The sequence below is a fragment of the Notamacropus eugenii genome, chromosome 3 (genome assembly GCF_028372415.1).
Source record: "Notamacropus eugenii isolate mMacEug1 chromosome 3, mMacEug1.pri_v2, whole genome shotgun sequence".
Classification (NCBI taxonomy): domain Eukaryota; kingdom Metazoa; phylum Chordata; class Mammalia; order Diprotodontia; family Macropodidae; genus Notamacropus; species Notamacropus eugenii.
In genome coordinates, this window is record NC_092874.1 from 210,713,695 (window position 1) to 210,736,879 (window position 23,185).

At 36.9% G+C, this 23,185-nt stretch overlaps 1 protein-coding gene across 4 annotated transcripts in view; it reads left to right on the forward strand.

Annotated features, from left to right (window-relative positions):
* Positions 1-23,185, forward strand: part of LOC140533903 (sodium-coupled neutral amino acid symporter 1-like) — a 92,416-nt gene that overhangs the window by 17,863 nt on the left and 51,368 nt on the right. For all 4 annotated transcript variants that reach the window (XM_072654247.1, XM_072654249.1, XM_072654250.1 and 1 more), the window contains one exon: positions 4,261-4,376. In XM_072654247.1, coding sequence (XP_072510348.1) covers positions 4,261-4,376 — 116 coding nt within the window. The remainder of the gene's footprint in view (positions 1-4,260; positions 4,377-23,185) is intronic.

The following is a 23,185-nucleotide window of genomic DNA, read 5'->3' on the forward strand; positions in this document are numbered from 1 at the left end:
TTACATAACCTCAATTAATTGTAATACTGTTACCTTTTTGTGTTCTTAAGAACTTGCAAGTATATGCTTTCTTTCTAATTTTCTTTGGTGACGTTGCTTCTAATTTATTTAAACAATTGTTATATGAAGTTGTGAAAGTTCTATTTCAGCCTTCCTAAAAGATATTCATAGTTCATGATCACATCCCCTCTTTCCAGCCTTGTGAGTATCTCTCCGGGGTCTAGCAGTGAATAGTAACAATGGGGGTGGGGCTGGCAATCCCTCCTCATGGACCCTTCTTCAGTTTAAATCCCTTTCCACTCTTTAATTAAATTCTACTCATCTTAAAGTTTGTCCCTGATTTAAACAAGCTTTTCGCTTTTCATGGGTCAAGAAAGGATTAATAAGAGGCAACTATTAAATTCCAGATAAATTTAAAAATGCAAACCACATGCTATGTTTTTTCACTCTGGAATTGCTTTGAACCTAGCTGCTTTCCTTCATTATACTAAAACAATAACTTTATCAGTCTTCAGAGAAAAAAGTGATCTATGTGCTTTTTTTTTTTTTTACCACTGAAACTTTCCCAGAATTTAGTACATATTTTTCCTTAAAGCAAATTCTACAGAGTGCTATCCCAAAACTCACTAAGATACTTCAGCCTACGTTGGGCTTCTGCTAAGTGCCTTATCAAATAGGACAAAGAGAGAGGGTGAGTTCCTGGAATTACCCAAGGTTCCAAGAGTTCTCTCCTATAATTTAAAAATGATTAATCTCCAAACCTCCAAAATCTACTAATATGTTGTAGCAATTACCATAATTTGGAATCTCTAATTTATTTATAATGTCACAAATTCCTACAAAGCAAGAAAAAGTTTTCCTTTCTTTGACTATCTGACTTTATTTCCATAATCCCAACATAGCCAGAGTTGTAATGACAGAGAGTAAGTATCTCACAGGCTTTTTTCCCCCTCTTTAAACCAATCTCCTGCTGAAAACCTGAAGTGGGAGTTAATCCCTCTTACTGGGACAGAGGATTTGGCATTACTTTTTCAAGTAGGAAATTATGAAAAGTTATTCATCTTCCCCAGTATATTTACTTCTTGGCTGAAACTTATTGTAGCACTCTTTAAGGCGGCTGTATTTTCCCCTTAGAAATCTTTCAAGGTAGCATAATCGACAAACAATATATAATCTACAAATAATAAATATGACGCAAGACAAAGATTTTCTGAATGTTTCACAACGAAACAAAAACACAAATGAAATGATAAGACAAACGCACTTTCTAGCCTCCTTATCTGCTACTGAAAGTCTAATCTCAAAGTTTTCAATTTGCCATAATTAAAAGTCCCTTCGTCAGGAGAATTTTGGGACCCATTTAGATTTTTATGTATTTTATCTCAACCTGAGAGCTCTGTCTTTTAATTGCCTCTTTCACTCCTGTGTGGGAAGTTCCAAGCCAATAAGAATTTCCCTCAGGGGATGTCAGTTTAACACTTGACACGTCCCATGGTCTCATGCTAAAAGAAATTTTTCCAAGGGGAAATTGTTTGGTATTTTACTATTACTGGAACCCATCATTCCCTTAAAGGGAATATCTCTTCTGCAGCTGAATGGGGATAAGCTGTCCTGGGAAACAACTGCCCCAACAATGTGGGTACTTACCTTAGCTTGGAAGAATTTGAGATCGACAAGGAGAGTCTGACCTCTGGGACAAGTCTTCTGTGAAGTTTCTAAAAGTCTGTCTTGGAGGTCTGTGTCCTGTCTCAACCTGACTGGCTTCATCACGAACTGTGATTGGTGAGATTTGAAATAACTGAGGAAACAAAGATTTGAGCTTCTGGGCATATTTATTTATTAATCAGTGCATGCCAAGAGTATAACAAATTGGAACCATTCCTTCTCAGTTTGTCACTGGACCCCAAATACAAGTAGAGAAATATGCATCATTGCTCCGTTGTTCAATTGTGTCCAATTCTTTGTGACATTTTCCTTGGCAATGATACTGGAGTGGTTTGCCATTTCCTTCTCCAGTGTGTCCTCATTTTACCAGTGAGGATCTGAGGCAAATAAAAGTTAAGTGACTTGCCCAGGATCACACAGCTACTAAGTGTCTGAGCCTGGGACTGAACTCAGATCTTCCTGACTCCAAGTTCAGTGCTCTTTCCACTGTACCACCTAGCCTGCCCTTTTATGCATTCAAAGAAAACAATTAACAGGATATTAAGCAGTATACAAAATTAGGTGATCTGATTTCTAATTGGAGGAAAGATTTGGAACTTTCTGAGCTATTACGGGAATGAGTGAGTTTCAAGAGTTGGAAGGTGGACAGTGACCAGGTGGACTTTTTTAGATGTGAAACAGGATGTCACTCAGTTCCCACAACTGACAAGTGTTTACAGGCAAATGAAATTCAGGTCTCAGAATGGAGTCAGTTTTACAATATGGATCCAGTTTGGTTCACACAATTCTTACAACTCCCTTATTTAGGAGAATTTCACAAGCACCCCACAGTGCTAACCAGAGTACATGAAACTCCAAACTGTAAATCTCTTGAAATTTGCTGACCTGTCTTACAACAATTTCCTAAAAATTTTGGACTACCCCCTTAGATGCTCTTTATTAAAGAGTAATCTTCACATGGCAATGCCCATAGCTGCTGCTTCCAAACAGAACCTTACTTGATGCTGGGCATGTAACAACCCACCAGAATTTGGGGGAGGACGATTCACCAACACAGCTAACTCCTGAATGCTTAACCTCACTAAAGCTTTACAACCAGATGAGGGAAAAGTACCTTTCAGTCATCCACTGCCCATGGACTATTTCAACCCCACACACAGCACAAGACCCTGTGTAACATTCCTGACAACACCAATGGGTATCATAAATTGTTCATGTACTGGCCCCACAAGATGTCTCCAGATAAAGATAGTACCCACAGTGGTTCAGCTTCAACACCATAGTACTGTTCTAAATCTAGAAGTCACAAAGATCAAAGGAGCATAATTTTCAAACTATAGTATATAAACAAAAAAATCACATGCTGAGACTATGGGCTAAATTAGGTGACACCATCTAGTCTTAGTCTAGTTGTCAGGGCCTTTTTGTCCCATGATATATAAACCTCAGATAAGCTCTAGTCTAGACATCCACAGTAAAAATAGCAGAATGTCAAATGATGCTGATAATTCTGAGTTGATATGGATAGGCTAACTTTAATGTTTTACTGACAACTTTGAGATGATTTAGATATATTAATGAGCTAGTTTCAATGGATAAGAGCTAATCCCCTGCCAAAAACTACAAAAATAAAACCCCAAACTCTTTCCCTCTCCTCAGCATTCTTCTATTTTCATCTGGGTCTATGCTGTTGAGTGCTTCCAACCCTAATCCATGGGTTACTCTCTGTGTCTCTTCCCCTCCCCATTCTCTTCCTCACACTGACTACCTTTTTTCAACACCCCATCCCCCTCCCCATGCTGTTGACCTTTGTACCCCTCTACATTTTCCACTATTTGTCTCTGTTCTGTCGGTGCTGTTTGCCCCTGGACATCTCTGTACTTTATTAAAATGCGATTGAAGATTCCTTTTTCACTGCCATTACGTCCTTTCCTGCTCAAAAATTGGGCATCTGTCCCATTTGACAGTTTCATATATTAATTAGCCATTTACCATACTAGTGATATTTTGCCATCTAAAAAATAATAAATATAAAATCATGGACTTAATTTCCTTTATTTTGCTTCAACATTTCCTCAAGCTCCCTGCCATGGTAGTTTCTATTCCAAGGTCTTTCGTAAATAATAGCTTGTATTTTTAGGTAGATAAAGCAATTTGTATACATTGTCTCATTCGACTCTCATAACACACTCCAAGTAATAATAACGGCTAGCATTTATATAGTTGTTTGAGGTTTGTAAAGTGCTTTATTATCTCATGAAATCCTACTAAAGAGTAGGTGCTATTATTACCCACATTTTACACATGAAGAAGCAGCTCCGAGAAATTAAGTAGCTTGCTCAGAATCTGAGACAGGACTTCATGTCCACTATTTTACACTGTGCTATATTCATTTGTTATATATCGTATATACATCATTTATACCACTGCACTAACCTATGTTTTATATTGAGTATTATTTTTCTATTTCTCAACTTGAAACCACTTAAATATAGTACAAAATAAACTTCCCCCAAAATAAACTTTTGTCTCCACATTGCACTATAAAAGGTAATTAAGATTTTGTTTATTTTTCTTATGTTTTTCTTTATGCAGATCCAAGGAACAGCCTCAATGAGTATGTCTATTTTCAACCTAGCCAACTCCATTATGGGCAGTGGAATTTTAGGACTTTCCTATGCTCTAGCAAACACAGGAATAATACTGTTTTTGTAAGTATCAACAATGAAGTGATTTTGTTTTTGACATCCATTCCAAATTGTTTGCATATTTAGAATAATATTTGGAAAATGTTTTTAAGTGGTTGAGAATTTTCTGATTTTCAGATATCAGTAGGTATTAGGTATCACTCTATACTTAAAAAATTATACATATGTATGTGTATAGATGAATGTATATATAGATGTGCATATATGTATGTATTGATGTATATATACATATATTATTTCATTCAATCCTCTTAATGGCCCTGTGGGGTGTAGGTAGTAAAAGTATAATTATTCTCATTTTGTAGGTGTGGAAACTCAGCAATGGAAAGGTTGACTTAGCCAAGGTTATAGAGCTAGCAAGTGGCAAAATTCGTGTTTTCTGACTTCAAATCTACTCCTTTTTCTATGTCACCAGAGCTGCCTCTCATTAACTTGGCTAAATCACTAGTTCTTTCCCCCAAAGTTCCACAGTCAATGTTTGACAACTGAGTGTGTCAGTTTAAAAATAACTGTTCTTTGATTATGTAGAGTTCACCTAGTTGTTAAGTAAGGAAAAGGGGAAATCATTTTTAAAAGAGTACTGTGTCATGCATCATAATGACATTTGAAAATAGAAATTTAATATGTGTGTCTTCTTGGTTACTTCAAAACAAGTTCATGTGGACCTGGTCATTCAAGCTCAGTAAGAATTATTAGGTGCTCTCTTATTATCTCTTTACTTAACTCCAACAGGGAGCTTTCAATTCTCTGTTAGCCATTTTGTTCTCATTATAAGAGAAGAAAAAATTAAAATGAGCTTGAATAGTTTTCCCTTTCCTTTTTTGTCCATTATTATTGTTCCATCCATGGGACTTTCTCCCTGAAAAAGCCCCAGAAATGAGTTGTGTAGGAATGATACTGATTTTCAGTATGTTTGAAAGGACACTCTAGAGTCTCAGTTCTGTTACTGATTTCTTGTTGAGCCTTGGATGAATCATTTTCACCTCTGCCAATGATACTTCTGCCTGCCTCTGCACATGAGATTTCTACTTCCTTTAGCTCCCACCTAATATTCAAGCTCAAATGAAAAGAAGCATCACCACTCTTCTTCCATCTCCTGCTGCATATGGCCCCTAAAGGAAGAGGAAGAAGAAAGTTAGTGGGGAGTGTGACTTCCAACTCCTGCTGTGCAGGTTTGACTTATATCTCTTATTGCATGTTGCCCCAGATAGAAGAAGAAAATTGGTGGAAAACAGAACTTCTGTCTCCTGCTACACTGTCTCCTGCCTTCTGAGGAAAAATGAAAAGTGAAACAGGGCCTTCCATCTGACTACATGCCTTCCATCTTTTGCTATACTTTTCTACTAATTGATCTCTTGCATCTTCTATTTACTGATGAATAGTCTCACACTTAGTCATATCTAAACATTAGAGTGATTCTGAACTCCTGTTGATCATCATCCAAACCCCATTTCCCATGTCCCATCACCTATTTCCTTATTTCCATCCCCCTCAACACTCACTGCACATTCCCAACAAAACGCAACCTACTGCTTCCACTGTACCAGAATACCTATTCCGTAGGCAACAAACTTCCCTTCATCCTAAATCTTTTCCTCTACCATCCCTTCCATTTTGTAGCAATTACCATTACCTGGGTTCTCTCTATTCACTCAATCTCTGGCTACCCTTTCCAGTCCTAGGTGCACCTTTCCTCATTTTCCTCCACTCACTGGTTTAGCAGGTGTACTGAAATATTCCTTGCTCTTTACTGCCACTTCTGGGTTTTATAACTGCCTCTACCATTCAGTAACCTCTCTTCTTGAGGTTCATGCAATCCATATTTACCAACCAATCAAAATCCTGGTTTCTGTAGACCTCCAGGTCACTCCCTCAGTGAGTTCTGTGTCTGGCTCACAATTTTTCTCTCCTGTCCAATTCTTGCCCTCATATTAAGGGGCTTTAGCATACATGTTGACTTTCCTTCAAAAACCAAAAAATCTGCTCATTTCCCATGACCTCTTCATCCAACTCACTTCAGTCACACACAAATATGGTCATACCCTTGATCTTGCCATCTCCTTCCATTTTCAAGAAGTCTGAAATCCCTTTATCTGATCATAATCTATTGACTTTCCATATCTCCCTCTACCTTCTCTTACCAAACCCTTCTCTTCATCTACACTATGACCTCCAATCCCTCTACCCATCAGGTATGTCCTGGGCCATCATTCCTCTACTAGCCACTATCTCCTATTTTCCCTATCTTGACCCATTGGTGACCCAATCCATATCTGCACTACCTCCTTTTCCTGAGTCCCAGCCCACTTATCATACCACTCATTGTTCCTTGTCAAGACTTGAATCATTCCCACTATCTAATCCCTTTGCTCCTATATGTATGCTGCTGAACAAAGATGGAAAAAGTCTTACAATTTTTCTGAGTCCACTACAAATGTATGTTACACAGCATCAAATGATTCCTCATTGCTGCTAGGCAAACTTTCACCTCTCATCAATTCATGCTTCTACCCTTCACAGCAGCTCTTCCAGAAATCTGCATCCTTTCTCAAATGCTCCTTCTCTACCACCTTTCCAGCTGAGAACCTCACCTAATATTTTACAGGGAAAAAATGTAGTCATCTGCTGTGAGCTTCCTCTTTTCTCCTCTTTCTCCTCTACCATAACTTAAGTGCCTTTTGCCACTCTCTCCTCCTCTATTCCCATCTCACATGATGAGGGGACCGTATTCCTTAGCAAGGTTTACCCCTCTCCCTGCTCAAGAGATTTTATTTCATACAACCTCCTCCAACAAATTTTCCCCTCTGTCATTCCCATTATCTCACTGATCTTCAATCTTTCCCTATCTATTGGCTCCTACAATCCACAAATATGCCCATGTCTCTCTCATCCTCAAAAAACTCTCACTTCATCCTTTCATCCTTGCTGCTAGCCTATGTTCTGCCATTTGTGGCTGAACTCCTTGAGAATGCCATCTAAAATATTATTAACTATTAATTACCACCTTTTCCTTGATACTCTCTTCTCTCTAGGTTTTTGGAACATCACTCCTAGTTTTCCTCCTATATATCAGACCACTCCTTTTTTACTCTCTTTTACTGGATCCTCATCTAGGTCCTGCCCTCTAGCCACTGGTGTCACAGGGCTAACTATATGAGTTAATTTTCCCTAGTCTTCCTTTTTCATGTTTTCTACAAAATATTTCTTCTCCTTCCTTTTTCCATTCTTAAGATCTTCAAGAAATAGTAGAACCAATGCTAGGCTTTGTGTAACTGGACTCCTCCTATGAACCCTCATGATGACAGGGTACACAGAGGACACATAAATCATCTCCCCATATTTGAATATAAGCAGTTTATTCTTGTTTAGTCTTTTAGTGTTTTTAAAAAGCAAAAATGAATGTTGTATCTTTCAAAAAACTTTCATTTATCTGTTGATATAATCATGTTATTTGTATTTTTATTTATCAATATGGCTATTAATATTAACATTTGCTATTATTGTTATTGATATATCATGAGTTATATTTATGCTTTTGCTCTTGCTTCTTATTAGAACAGGCCTGAATTCTGATTTAAATACAAACTAGCTGTAGCCTATTTTCTTTGTGATATATTGCTATAGCCTCTTTTCTATCATTTCATTTAAAATTTTTGCACCAGGTGCCAAAATGGAATAGAGGCAGCAGCAACTCACATGAACTCTCCCAAAATTTCCCTCCAGACAACTTTAAAATAATGCCTCAAATCAAATTCTAGACTTGAACAGCCAGCAAAAGTTCAGAGTGAGACATTTTTCTAGGCTAATTCAATTTAGGAGATCAACAGAAGAGGTTTGTAATACTGGGTTGGGGTCTAGCCCTGAAGAATATGAGCTGCAGGCCTTGGCAATGCCTACAATAATGGTAGTGGATGTACCCACAGTTCACAGCCCGGAGATGATAAGGAAATTAGAGAGATTATAGAGGACCCTTTGCTATCACTGTGTGCAGGAACTGGTTTTGTGGGGCAACTCTTTTGCCCATATGCAGTTCTGAGTCACATTTACAGTACATAGAGAAGCATTTTTGATCAATCACAAAGGAGAAATGGATGCAGTCACAGTTCCAAGACACAGAGGAGTACCTGCATTTGCAGCTTCATGAGAATAGAGGGCTTGGTTACAGTTTCAGACTTAATAGGAGTTTGCAGGTAGAAGAACCCTTCCTGGGTAAAGACCAAAGAGCAGACCAGGAATGCAGAGACCACACTTCTCCCCAGATTAAACCACCTTGGAAGCACCTAAAACTTACAGACCCCCAGAACTAGCTCTGAAAATGACAGCACAAAAAAACCTGGAGCTGGAGACAATGCCACTCCTTCATGCCCTATGGGAACAGAATCCAACTTTAAAGTAGAGTCCAAAGTCAAGAAATAGGTTGGAAAAATGGGCAAACCACAAAAAAAGAACTTGAGCATAAAAGTTATTACAGTGTCAGGGAAGACCAAAACACAGACTCAGAAAAGGAAGCAACATGAAAACAACTACAAGTAAAGCCACAAACAGAAAGGCAAATTAAGCCTAAGTCTAAAAAGAAGTCTTGGAAGAGTTAAAGAAAAAAATTAAGGAAAGAAGAATGATGCAAGAAAAAGAGAAACAAAAATACTAAAGAAAACAATGCCTTAAAAAGCTAGAATTGACCAAAAGATAAAAGAGACACAAAAATTCACTGAAGAAAAGAATTCCTTGAAAAAAGACTAGATGGTGCAGTGGATAGAGTACTGGGTTTGAAATCAGGAAGATCTGAATTCAAATCTGGGCTCAAACACTTACTAGCTTTGTGACCCTGGGCAAGGGGACACTAAACCTCTGTTTGCTGCAGTTTCTCATCTGTAAAATGAAGAGACAGTGGAGAAGGAAATGACAAACCATTCCAGTATCTTTGCCAAGAAAATCCCATAGACAAGTCCATAGAGTCACTAAAAGTCACACATAACTGAACCACAACCACAAAATAAAAAATAAAAAGCAGACTAGGCCAAATGGGAAAGGAAGTACAAAATCTCACTGAAGAAAATAATTTCTTAAAAATTAGAATTAGGTGAGTAGAAGCTAAAGACTCCATGAGATACTAAGAAGCAATAAAATCAAAAGAATGAAAAAAAGGAAGAAAATGAGAGAGAGAGAGAGAGAGAGAGAGAGTGAGAGAGAGAGAGAGAGAGAGAGAGAGAGAGAGAGAGAAAGAGAGAAAGAGAGAGAGAGAGAGAGAGATGGAGAGAAATACCCAAATATACAGCTACACAGTTAGTCATCATAACTGTAAATGTCAATAGGATGAACTTACTGGCAAAATGGAAGAGGACAGCAGAATGGAATAAAAATCAGAATCACACAATATATTTACAAGAAACTCACTTGAAGCAGACAGACACACAGTAAAGGAAAAGGACTGGAACAGAATCTATTATAATTCAACTGGAGTAAAACCAAAGCAGGGTTAACAATAATAACCTCAGACAAAACAAAAGCAAAAATAGACCTAAAAGAGTTAAGGAAAGAAAAAACGTCTTGCAAAAAGGTACCATAGACAATGAAATGGCATATCAATACAAAACATATATGCACTAAATGGTATAGCATCCAAAGTTTTAAAGGGGAAGTTACGAGAGGAAATACTAAAACCAAACTAGTAGGAGATCCCAACTTTCCCCTTAAAGAACTAGATGAATCTAACCACAAAATAAACAAGAAGTTAAGGAGATGGCAAGACTTGTAGAAAACTTAGATATGATAGACCTCTGGGGAAAACTGAATGGAGAAAGAAATGAATACACCTTTTTCTCAGTGGTACATGATAGTTCCACAAAAATCAAGCATGTATTAGGGCATAAAAACCTCACAAGCAAATTCAGAAAGGCATAAATATTAAATGCATCCTCTTCATGCCATAATGCAATAACAGTTATTTTCAATAAAGGGCCACGGAAAAATAGATGAAAATTTAGCTAGAACCTAAATGATCTAATCCTAAAGAATGAGTGGGTCAAACAACAAATCACAGAAACAGTATTTCATTAAATGGGATGACAACAATGAGACAATATACCAAAATTTATGGGATGCAGCCACAGAAGTACATAGGGGAAAATTTGTATTTCCGAACTCTTACATCAGTAAAATTGGGGAAGAGTAGATCAATGGATTGAGCATGCAACTAAAAAAAACTAGGAAAAGAACAAATTGAAAATCCCCAATTAAATATCAACTAATAAATAAAACTAGAAGGTGATTTTATGAAAAAAACAATAAAGTAAATAAACCATTTGTTAATTTGGTTTTTAAAAAGAAAGAGGAAGAGCAGTATCAAAAATAAGAAGGGTGAATTCATCAACATTGAAGAAGAAAATAAAGCAATTATTAGGAACTACTTTGTCCAATTGTACACTAATAAATCTAACACTCTAAGTGAAATAAATATAAATATAAAACATAAAGAAATTAGGTAGAAACTAGGTATAGACTAACACCTCATCCCATATACCAAGATAAAGTTAAAGTGTATATACATGGTTTACACATAAACAGTGATATCACAAAACAAATTAGGGGAGCATGGAAAGTTTTACGTGTCAGATCTAGATAAGGGAAGAATTTGTGACCAAACAAGAGATATAGAGCATCATAAGATATAAACTAGATAATTTTTGTTATATTAAATTAAAAGTTTTTAACATGAAGAAAACTAGTGCTGCCCAGATTAGAAGAAAAGCAGGAAACTGTGGGGAGAGGGGAGGAAATTATAACAAGTTTCTCATAAAGGCCTCATTTCTCAAATATATAGAGAACCGAGTCAAATTTGTAAGAATGCAAGTCATTCCCCAATTGATAAATGGTCAAAGGATATAATCAGGGAGTTTTCAGAATAAAACTTCACTATTACAGTGAAAGATAAGATGGGAGGGGGTAATTGGTAGGCAATTCTTGAGCCTTACTTTCATAGGAATTGGCTGAAAGAGGGAATAGCATACACATTCAAGGAAGTAGAAGGGGAAGGGGATAAGAGAAGGAAGGAGCTGATAGAAGGTATGACTAATTGGGGGAAGTGGTGGCCAGAAGCAAAACACTTTTGAGAAGGGACAAGATAAAATGACAAGGAGGAGAGAATAAACAGGGAGAAAGTATGTTTCTCTGATAAAGGCTTCATTCCTCAAATACATAGAGAATAGAGTCAAATTTATAAGTTTGTAATATTTATAATAACAAATTATTCCCCAATTGATAAATGGTCATAGGATGTGAATAGGCAGAATGAAAAAATCAAAGTCATCTATAGTCATATAAAAATGCTTCAAATCACTGTTGATTAGAGAAATGTAAACTAAAACAATTTTGAGGTACTACCTCGCATCTGTAAGATTGGTTAATATGACAGAAAAGAAAGATGATAAATGGTGGAGGGAATGTGGGAAAATTGGGACACTTGGTGGAGTTGTGAATAGATCCAACCATCCTGGAGAGCAATTTGGAACTATACTTAAAGGGCTATAGATCTGTATATACTCTTTGACTCTAGCCAAAATTCAAACACTAATAAGTCTATAACCAAAAGAGAGAAAAGAAAAAAAGACTTCTATGTACAAAAATATTTATAGCAGTTATTTTTGTGGTGGCAAAGAATTAGGATTTGATTGGACACCCATCATTTGGGAAATGGCTGAAGAAGTTGTGATATAGGATTGTTCTGGAATACTATTATGCTATAAGAAATGTTGAGCAAGAGGCTTTCAGAGAAACCTGGAAAGACTTATGAATTGATGTAAGCCAAACTAGGAAAAAGCATTGTACATAGTAATTTTGTATGATGATCAACTACAAATGATCTAGCTATTCTCAGTAAAACAAAGATCCAAGATGATGCTGAAGGATTTATGATGCAAAATGATACCCACCTCCAGAGACAGAACTAATGAAGTCTAAATGCAAATATGGAAGCATCCTTTTTAAAATTTTATTTTTCTAGGGTTTTTTTTGTTTATGTTTTCTTTTGCAACATGACTAATATGGAAATATTTTTAATGACCACACACCTATAAACTAACAAATTGTTTGCCTTCTTAAGCAGAAGAGAGGGTAGTAAAAGAGGAAGAAAATTACAAAAAGGTAAAATCAATAAATAAAATAACTGGGTAGTATAAACCACTTAGGGGTTTACTTGGCCAGGCACACACAGGAACTAATGAAAAAAATTACAAAATATTTCTCAAAGACTGATTTAAATACCTTGACAAATATTCACTCAATATAATTTAAAATTATAATACTACCTAAATCAAGATATTTATTAATTGCCTTATAATCAAAATACCAAAGAATTACTTTATAGAGCTGGAAAATTTAATATGAACCATTTATCCAGAGGAAAAAAATCAAGGAAATGAAAAAAATGAAATCTCAAGCTTTAATATGAAGCTAAAATTGTTAAAAAACAATTTGGAACTGAATAAGATATTGAGAATTTGATCAATGGAACCAGTTAGACACACAACAGACAAATAGATGAGTATAGTAACCTAATGTTTATTAAAACAAAAGATATCCACTATTGGGGTATGAATTCACAACAAAAATCGGGAAAAACTAAAAAGTGGTCTGGCTGAAAATGACATAGACTAACTTCTCACATTGTAAATCAAGCTCTAAAAGATTATAACTTAAACAAATTTTTGGAGCATAGAAGAAATTATTTCTCATATCTATGGAAAGAAGAGTTTATGGCTAAACAAGAGATAGTTTCGTATGAAGTAAAACGAATAATCTTGATTACATAAAATTAAAATGCTTTTTCACAAACAAAACTAATGAAACTAAAATTAGAAGAAAAGCAAGAAACTGGGAAGAGCAGGGAGACAAACCCTAATAGCACATTTCTGTGATAAAGGTCTCACTTCTTAAACATAAATGGAACTAAGTCAAACAACAGAAGAGCCAATCCCCTATTGATAAATGGTCAAAGGATAAGAATAGGCAATTTTCAGGTGAATAAATCAAAACTATCAATAGCCATGTTTTTAAAATGCTTTAAATAACTTATAATTTTGCAAATTAAAACAATTCTGAGGTACTACCTCAAACCTATATGATTACCTAAAATGACAGAGAAGAAATTGACAAAAGCTGGGGGAGTTGTAGAAAACAATACATGAATGTGCTGTAGGTGGAGCTATGAGCTGGTCTAATCATTGAGAAGAAAATTTGGAACTATGCTTCCCCTTTTGACTCAGCAACACTGCTAGTATAACTATATCCCAAAGAGATTTTCTTTTTTATTTTTAATGGTTTTATTTATTTTTAAATTTCAACATTAATTTCCACAAAATTTTGAGTTCCAAGTTTTCTACCCATCACTCCCCTCCCCCCACCCCATAACACCTTGCATTCTGATTGCCCTTTCCTTCAATATTCCCTCCCTTCTATCACACCCCACCCTTCTCTAATGAGATGTTTCATATTATATTCTATTTTTTTTCAAGCTTTTGGTTTTGTTTTCTAACTTCTTGGTTTATCTCATAGTCATTAGCTTCCCTGAACTCCACTCTCATTTTAAAGAACTATTTTGTTCAGTGAGTTTTTGAACCTCCTTTTTCAATTGGCTAATTCTACTTTTTAAAGTTTTCTTCTCCTCATTGGAGAATTGAGTTAGCTTATTTTTAAAGGTGTTATTTTCCTCAGTATTTCTTTGGTTCTCCTTTAGCAAGCTGCTGACTTACTTTTCAAGCTCTTCTATGGCCTGAGCTCATTTCATATTCCTTTTGGAGGTACTGGAGGCAGAAGCCCTAACTTCCTCTGATAGTATGCATTGTTCTTCCTCATCTGAAAGGATGGAAGGAGATACCTGTTCACCAAGAAAGTAACCTTCTCTGGTCTTATTTTTTTCCTTTTTTGGTCATTTTCCCAGCCAGTTACTTGGCTTCTAAATCCTTTGTCAAGAGGAAGGTCTTAGTGCTCCTCCTCCCCCCAGGATCATGCTCAAGGCTGAGATTCAGATCAGCTGCTCAATTCCCCCAGAGGCTTTAAGCTGAGCTGCTTGGACAATGGACCCAGGCTGCTTCCACTGTAGCCACCCACTGCCTGCTGCTGCTGCTGCCACAGCCTCTGTCACCACCTGAGGCCAGTGCTGGAGGGACCCTGCTCCCCTCTCACCCAGCTGGGAAAACCCTCCCATACTGACCTTTAAAGCTTTCTTTGTAGCTTGTGGGTGGAGGGATCTGGGACCCTCCCTGCTGGGGATTCTTCCCCGGAAGCCCATTCTGGTCCTGTTCCTCCCTGTGCCATGCAGCCAGGGCTGGTGTCTGCTCGGCTCAGCATACCGTAGGATAGACCTTTCCTGTCAGCCTTCCAGGTTACCTTTGGCTGGAAATCTCTTTCACTTTGTCATTCTTTGGCTTCTGTTGCTGTAGGACTTTTTGAGAGTCAGTTTTTACAGGTATTTTGTCCCAAAGAGATTTTCAAAGGAGGAAAATGACCCATATGTACAAAAATATTTATAGCAACTCTTTTTGTGGTGGTCAAGAACTGAAAACTAGGGGGATGCCTATTAGTTGGGGAATGGCTAAACAAGTTATGGTATCTGAATTTGATAGAATATTATTATGATGTAAAAAAATGAAGGGGATGGTTTCAGAAAGTCCTGGGAACATCTCTACGGGCTAATTCAAAGTAAAGGGAGTAGAAAAATTTAAACAGTAATTAATATTAGAAAAATAATCAATTTGCAAAGACTTATCCTCTCTGATATACACAATGACCAAATACAATTGCAAAGGACTCATTATTAAACATTCTATCCCACACCGGAAAGAGAACTAATTAACTCAGACCACAGAATGAAGCATATTAAAAAAAAAAGTTTATGTAGCTTATGTGAATATATATTTTGCAAGTCTATATATAATGTGTAAGAGCTTTGTTTTTCTTGCCTTCTCAATGAGTGGGAAGGGTAGGGTCATAGAAAGAATTTGGAAATGAAAATAATTGAAAAGTGTTTATGCATTAAAAATATAGCATTTAAATAAAATATAAAACTTGTCATCAACATTCATTAGAGATCTTGGTCTATAGTTTTCTCTCTGTTTTGACTCTCTCAAGTACAGGTATTAAGATACATTTGCATCAGAGAAGGAATTTGATAAGACATCTTCTTTCCCTATTGTTTCAAATAGCTTTCATTATGTTGGAAATAATTATTCTTCAAATTTTTCATTGGATTAATTTGCAAATTTTTCTGGTCCTGGGAGCTCATAGCTTATCCAATTCCTTTTTTTGATGTTGGGTTATTTAAGCCCTGCATGTCTTGTTCTATTGATCTCATCTTTACAAATATTCATAAATATGTCATTCAGGATCTAATAATTTTATTATATCTTCTTCATTTGTTACTAATTTATATTTTTTCCACTTTTTAACTTGACTTTTTATTTTATTTTTTAAGAATTCACTTTTCTGATACTTGATCTATTTTGATAGTTTTATTTTTCCCTTCAAGAAACCAGCTCATAGTTTTATTTATTCAATTCAGTGGGGTTTTTTTTAATTCTCAGTTTTTTTGTCTTCATGAGTTGCTTAGAAAATGTTCTTTGATTTTCATCTTTGTGTTTAATTGACATTTTAAAGTGTTTGTCTTTAGTTTTTAAAGTTTTTTTTCCTAGTTCCATTCCCAATTCATTGATGTGTTCCTTCTCTCTTTTGTTATCAGTGTCTGATTACATAAAAATTTCCCCAAGTACTGCTTTGTCCATGTTCCATATATTTTTGAATTTTTTTCATTGTCATAATCTTTAGTGAAATAAGCTATTCTTTCTATAATTTATGCTTTAGGATTACACATTCTTTGGGATTATTAGTCTCCAGTTAATTTTAATAATTTACTTAACAATTTTTTATTAATTACAATATTTTTTGCATTTTGTTCCATGTTTCTTAGTTCTGGGGTTTCTTTTCTTTGCATTTTTTGAGGTTTAATGCCCTAATATATGGTCAGTTTGTATAGAGGTGCCATGCATAGTTGAAAACCTATCCTCTTTTCTCTTCCAATTTGGTAATAACTAAAAATCTATCAGCTCTAACTTTTCTAAAATTGTATTCAAGTCCTTACTCGTTTATTTTTTTTTTGGTTGATTTTACTGAAAGGCATGCAGTAAAGATCATCATTATTATATCTTTAGTATCTATTTCTCTCTATAATTCATTTAGCATTTCCATTTAGTATTTTGGTGCTAGAGTACACATTTGTACATTTATATAAAATACACACACATATATGTGAATTTAGTATTGATGTTAATTCATTGCCTATGGTATCTTTCAGTTTAATTTATTTTCCCCATTTATCTTTTTTAATCAAGTCTAGTTTACTTTTGTTTTGTCTGAGATAATGATTGCTACTCTTTGATTGAAGTATGTTAGATTATCTTACAATCTCTTATACAACTCTCAGTAAATGTTCAAGTGTTTCTCATAAATAAATGATTGAATTTTACTTTCTAATCCATTCTTTGTCTTCTTCCATTTTGTGGATGGGTCAATCTGTTCACATTTGCAGTTATGATGATTAAGTATATTGATTTCTCTCCATTCTATTCTCTTATAATTTTTTCTTTCTTTGTTTCCTGCCTCCTCTTTACAACAAAGAAGGTGATAAGTATTTTATGCCTGGTGAAATCTGTTCCTACTTCTTTTGCCCAGAGCCCATTCTTAGTTTCTACCCTTTCTTTTTTTCCTTTTAAACACCTTTTTTCAATCTACCTTTCAAGGATAGTTTGTTTTGATTATGACTAATCCCTCCCTAAATCTATCTTCCTTCTTGTTCCATACTCTCCTTGCTCTGTTTTTTCCTGTTTCCCTGTTAAGTATATTTTGCACTAAACTCTATGTGTATCTGTGAGGTATAATTGAAAATTGGTATCTTACTTCATTTTATATTAATTAAGTCTCAATTAGTTTAATATTTATTAATAATCAAGTTGCTATGTGTTGTTATTGTTCAGTTGTTTCAGTCATGCCTGACTCTTTGTGACCCCATTTAGAGTTTTCTTGACAAAGATATTGGTGTGGCTTACCATTTCCTTCTCTAGCTCATTTTATAGATGAGGAAACTGAGACAAACAAGGTTAAATGATTTGCCCAGGGTCACATAGCTAGTAAGTATCTGAGGTCACATTTGAACTCAGATTCTTCTTGGTGCAGTGCCACCTACATGTCCACCTAGTTACTCTCCCTTAATATGTGAACCTGAACTCCCTCTGAACATGTCAAACCTGCAGCTGTTAGCTCTCCATTTATAGCACAAGTCACCCTCCACCCATTTAGCTCCCTTCCTCAGTACTCTCCAGGCACAGAATTCTAACCTATATTCTAATTTATCAGAAATCAACAATGTGTAAACCACAAGCTCTCTGTTCTCCTTCAGAAATTGTCAACCATGGGACTTTCCAGAAGATATTCTTCTGTGATAAACTGATATAATTTGTGGTTAGTAATCTATACCTTTGTTGTGTCAGATTGATATCCTTGTCTATTTTTAAGGTTTCTTTGTATGTCTATAAACAAACTACCTTGATTGTCAGATGCATCCTTGGCTACTGAAGAATCTTGGATCCCTTTTACTGATACTTGCTATCCTTGCTAATAAATTGAATGAGCTCAAATTTATTGCCTCAGTTTCTCTTTATCACAAATTTCACTCTCAACAATAGTCTTCCTTTCTTTGCCCAATTCACATGTAAGTGAAGTTCACATGTCATCTGTTCTCCCCAAATGGAAGGGTACTGCTGCTATTTTCACTTGGTAGGGAGTGCTGGGTTTTTCAAGGTTGTCAGGGGAAGCTTAGGCAGGGTTCATTTTTTTTGCTCCCAAGGTGGTTTGATCCAGGTCAAAGCAAGAAAACTGCTTTCTTGCTATGGGATTTGAGTCTAAACAACACATTTATGGGTTTTACCCCTACTTGGAGTTCCAGTAAGCTGCTGTTAGACCCAACCACCGTTAGCTAGATGGAAGCTTCCAGGAAATGAAATTGCAAGGTCTGCTTTGGCTTGAGCTCTGTGTTCTGATTATCAGACTAAGCTGAGGACTGCTCTGTTCTGTTCTTGCTACTTTCCTAGGACAAAGCTTTGGGCCCTGATCCATTCTGGCTTTGAACTCCTACCCCTAGCCTTCTGCACCAGATTTACAACCCAATTCTGGGGTGCCAGGGACAAAGATGCCACTTGACATCTATTCTAGCTCCCTAGATAATGTTAGGGCTACCACCACATACTGTATCCAGGACCTATTCATGCCCTAATGTGTAGTTACAGCCCTCAGTTCAGTCGCTGTCTTGGAAAGTTTCACACAGCGCCTTCCTTGCTAAATCTTGTCCCTTGTCCATGGATATCTATGTCTTTTTATACCAACCTAGGCAGAAAAAATAATCACTCACTGGGAATTTTCCTTGGGGTTCCCAATTGGGAAGTTTTTTAGATCTTAGAAGAGTAGTTGTGAGGTGAAGTTGGCCTACTACTTCCTACTCTAGTGTATTTTCAATATGTATCTTGCAAAGCTATCCTGTTTATCTCTGATTTTGTCTTTTATCTTCTTTGCAATAAAGAATTCAAAGAATCAATTTTCTTTTTTAAAAAAAATTATTTTGGGGGCGGAGCCAAGATGGCAGAGTAGAAACACACAAATACGCTAGCTCTGAACCCACAGCCCATGAAATATCTGTAGTAAAGAGCCGCCAATAAATTCGGGAGCAGGAGAAGCCACATAATAGTGGAGCGGATAAGATTTCTGTTCCAGAGGGACCTGCAAACCTCTTGCAAAAGGTCCATCGCGCTGCGGATGCGGAGCCCAGCCCAGCCCTGCACCGGCCCTGGCACCGAGAGGAACAGATCTGAGCAGACTTCAGGGATGGGATCTCCAGCAGCTGCGCGGGTCCCTCCACCCACAGGTGACAGGGGTCGGTGAGAAGGTCTCTTTGGTGGGTCGAGAGGGGAGTGGGGTGCCCCCATACTCAGGCCCCCTCGGAAGGCAACAGCAGAGGCGGGAGCAGACCAGGGCTCCCCAAGCAGGCAGGAGCCCAGATCCATTGTTGAAGGTCTCCACATAAACCCCCTGAGGGAACTGAGCCTGTGAGGCGGCCCTGCCCCCACCTGAGCACTTAAACTTAATCTCACACTGAATAGCAGCCCTGCCCCCGCCCAGAGCACTGAGGCTGGGAAGCAGCATTTGATTCTCAGACCCCAAGCGCGGGCTGGGAGGATCCAGAGGCGAGGTGGGTGTGAGGAGAATACTCAGAGCTCAAGTCACTGGCTGGGAAAATGCCCAGAAAAGGGAAAAAAACCAAGACTATTGAGGGTTACTTTCTAGGTGTGCAGGTTTCTCCTCCCCTCCCTTCTGATGAGGAAGAGCGGTGCTCACCATCAGGGGAAGACACGGAAGTCAGTGCTTCTACATCCCAGCCCACTCAATGGGATCAGTTCTGGGAAAAGGTCTTAAAGAGCCCAAACAATTTTCAAAATCGTGATAGAGAGGTGGAGGAAAAAAAATTATTTTTAGTTATCAACATTCACTTCCACAAGATTTTGAGCTCTAAATTTTCTCTCCATCTCTCCCCTCCACCCACTCCAAGATAGCATACATTCAAACTATCCCTTCCCCCACTATCACATATCTCTCTTCCCTCTGTTTTCTTGTAGGGCAAGATAGATTTCTAAATCCCCTTGCCTGTATATCCTATTTCCCAGTGGCATGTAAAAACAATTTTTGACATTCATTTTTAAAATTTTGAGTTCTAACTTCTCTCCCTTTCTCCCTCCCCACCCACCTCTACTGAGAAGGCAATCGGTTTGATATCAGTTATACCTGGGTAGTCATGCAAAACACTTCTATAGCAGTTCATGTTGTGAAAGGCTAACTATATTTCCCTGCATCCTATCCTGACATCCTCATTTATTCTATTCTCTCTTTTGACCCTGTCCCTCCTCAAAAGTGTTTACTTCTAATTACCCCCTCCTCCCATTTGCCTTCCCTTCTATCATCCCCCTAGCCTGCTTATCACCTTTCCACTTACTTCCCTGTAATAGAAGATAGCTTTTCATACCAAAGTGAGTATGCATGTTATTCCCTTCTTAAGCAAAGTCTGATGAGAGTAAGGTTCATTTTTCCCTCTCACCTCCTCCCTCTTCCCCTCCACTGAAAAACCTTTTTCTTGACTTTTTTATTTGAGATAATTTGCCCCATTCTATTTTTCACTTTCTCCTACCAATATATTCTTCTCACCCCTTTATTTTTTTTAGATATTATCCCTACCTGTTCACTCACTTTGTGCCCTCTGTCTATCTGTCTATATATATATATATATATATATATATATATATATATATATATATATATATATATATATATATATATATATATATATATACATATATAATCCTCCAACTATCCAAATACTGAGAAAAGCTTCAAGAGTTACAAATAAAATCTTTCCATGTAGGAATGTAAACAGTTCAACTTTAGTAAGTCCCTTATGATTTCTCTTTCCTTTTTGCCTTTTCATGCTTCTCTTGATTCTTGAGTTTGAAAGTCAAATTTTCTATTCAGCTCTGGTCTTTAAAACAAGAATGCTTGAAAGTCCTCTATTTCATTGAATGACCATTTTTTTCCCCGAAAGAATTATAATCAGTTTTGCTAGGTAGGTGATCCTTGGTTTTAATCCTAGCTCCTTTGACCTCTGGAATATCATATTCTAAGCCCTGTCATCCCTTAATGTAGAAGCTATTAGATCTTGTGTTATCCTGATTGTATTTCCACAATATTCGAATTGTTTCTTTCTAGCTGCTTGCAGTATTTTCTCCTTGACCTGGGAGCTCTGGAATTTGGCTACAATATTGCTAGGAGTATTCCTTTTGAGCTCTCTTTCAGGAGGTGATCAGTGAATTCTTTCAATATTTATTTTACTCTCTATTTCTAGAATATCAGGGAAGTTTTCCTTGATAATTTCATGAAAGATGATGTCTAGGTTCTTTTTTTTTAATCATGGCTTTCAGGTAGTCCAGTGATTTTTAAATTGTCTCTCCTGGATCTGTTTTCCAGGTCAGTTGTTTTTCCAATGAGCTATTGCACTTTCTCTGCTATTTTTTCATTCATTTGACTTTGTTTTATAATTTCTTGATTTTTCACAAAGTCATTAGCTTCCATCTGCTCCATTCTAATCTTTAAGGAATTATTTTCTTCAGTGTGCTTTTGGACCTCCTTTTTCATCCAGCCAGTTCTGCTTTTTAGGGCATTCTTCTTCTCATTGACTTTTTGGATCTCTTTTGCCATTTGGGTTAGTCTATTTTTTAAAGTGTTATTTTTTTTAGCATTTTTGGGTCTCCTTTAGCAAATAGTTGACTCATTTTTCATGATTTTCTTGCATCACTCTCATTTCTCTTCTCAATTTTTACTCTACTTCTTTTACTTGATTTTCAAAATCCTTTTTGAGCCCTTCATTGTCCTGAGACCAATTAATATTTTTCTTGGAGGCTTTAGATGCAGGGGCTTTGACCCTTGTTGTCTTCTGTTTGTATACTCTGGTCTTCCTTGTCACCAAAGTAAGATTCTATAGTCTGATTCTTTTTCCAGTGTTTGCTCATTTCCCCAGCCACTTATTTGACTTTTGAACTCTGTCTAGGTAGTTCTCTGCTTCCAGTGAAGGTGGGGTGTACTGTCAGCCACTCAATCTTACAATCTGTGGGCCTAGAGCTCCAGAAACAGGAGCTTCTGCTGCCCCTGCTATGGCTACCATGGTCTCCTCCACCCCCACTGCTGCCCTGGGGCTGGGGTCAGATCACTCTATGCTGACACAATTCTGACAGGGTTTTTCCACTGACATTCCAATTTGTCATCAGCCTTTCAGGATCATAATGTCTGGAAACTGCCATGGGTGCCAGTGACTCAGTCCCCCTGAGGCCTGCTCAGCTCCCATCAGTGCCAGTGTGGCCCCCACTGGACTGCACTTTGCTCCCAGCCCTTTGCAATAGATTCTTCCTGTTGATCTTCCAGGTTATCTTGGGCTAGATATTTTCTTCATTCCACCATTCCATGAGTTCTGCAGCTCCAGAATTTATTTACAGTCCTTTTTTACAGGCATTTGGGTGGGTTTGAAGGGAGAGGTCTTGCAAGTTCCTGCTTTTACTCCACCATCTTGGCCTTGGTTTTCTTTCTATTGTTTTCTTTTTGATTTGCTAATCTATCCCTAACTCCCTTCTCCCCACCCTCGCCCACTGAAAACAAAAGCATTGTAACAAATAAGGTAGTCAAGTGAAACAAATTCCCACACTGACCATGTCCAAAAATGTGTCTTACTCTCCATTTTGAATCTATTACCTCTCTGTTAATAGATATGTAGCATGATTCACTATTGGGCCTCTGGAATTGTGGTTGGTCATTGCATTTATCAGAGTTCTTAAGTCTTTCAAAGTTTTTTTTTTCTTACAATAATGCCATTACATAAATTTTTCTCCTGGTTCTATTTGATTCATTCACAAGTCCACACCAGTTTCTCTCAAAACATCTTTTTCATAATTTCTTACGGCACAATAATATTTCATTATACTTATATATCATAATTTTTTCAGCCATTTCACCATTGATGGTCACCTCTTTAGTTTCTGCTTCCTTACCATCACAAAAAGAGCTTCTATACATATTTTTTCATACCTATTCATCTACATGACACAGTGGATATAGAGACAGACTTAGATTCAGGAAGATTTAAGTTCAAATCCTGCCTCACATGCTTAGCTACGTGATTC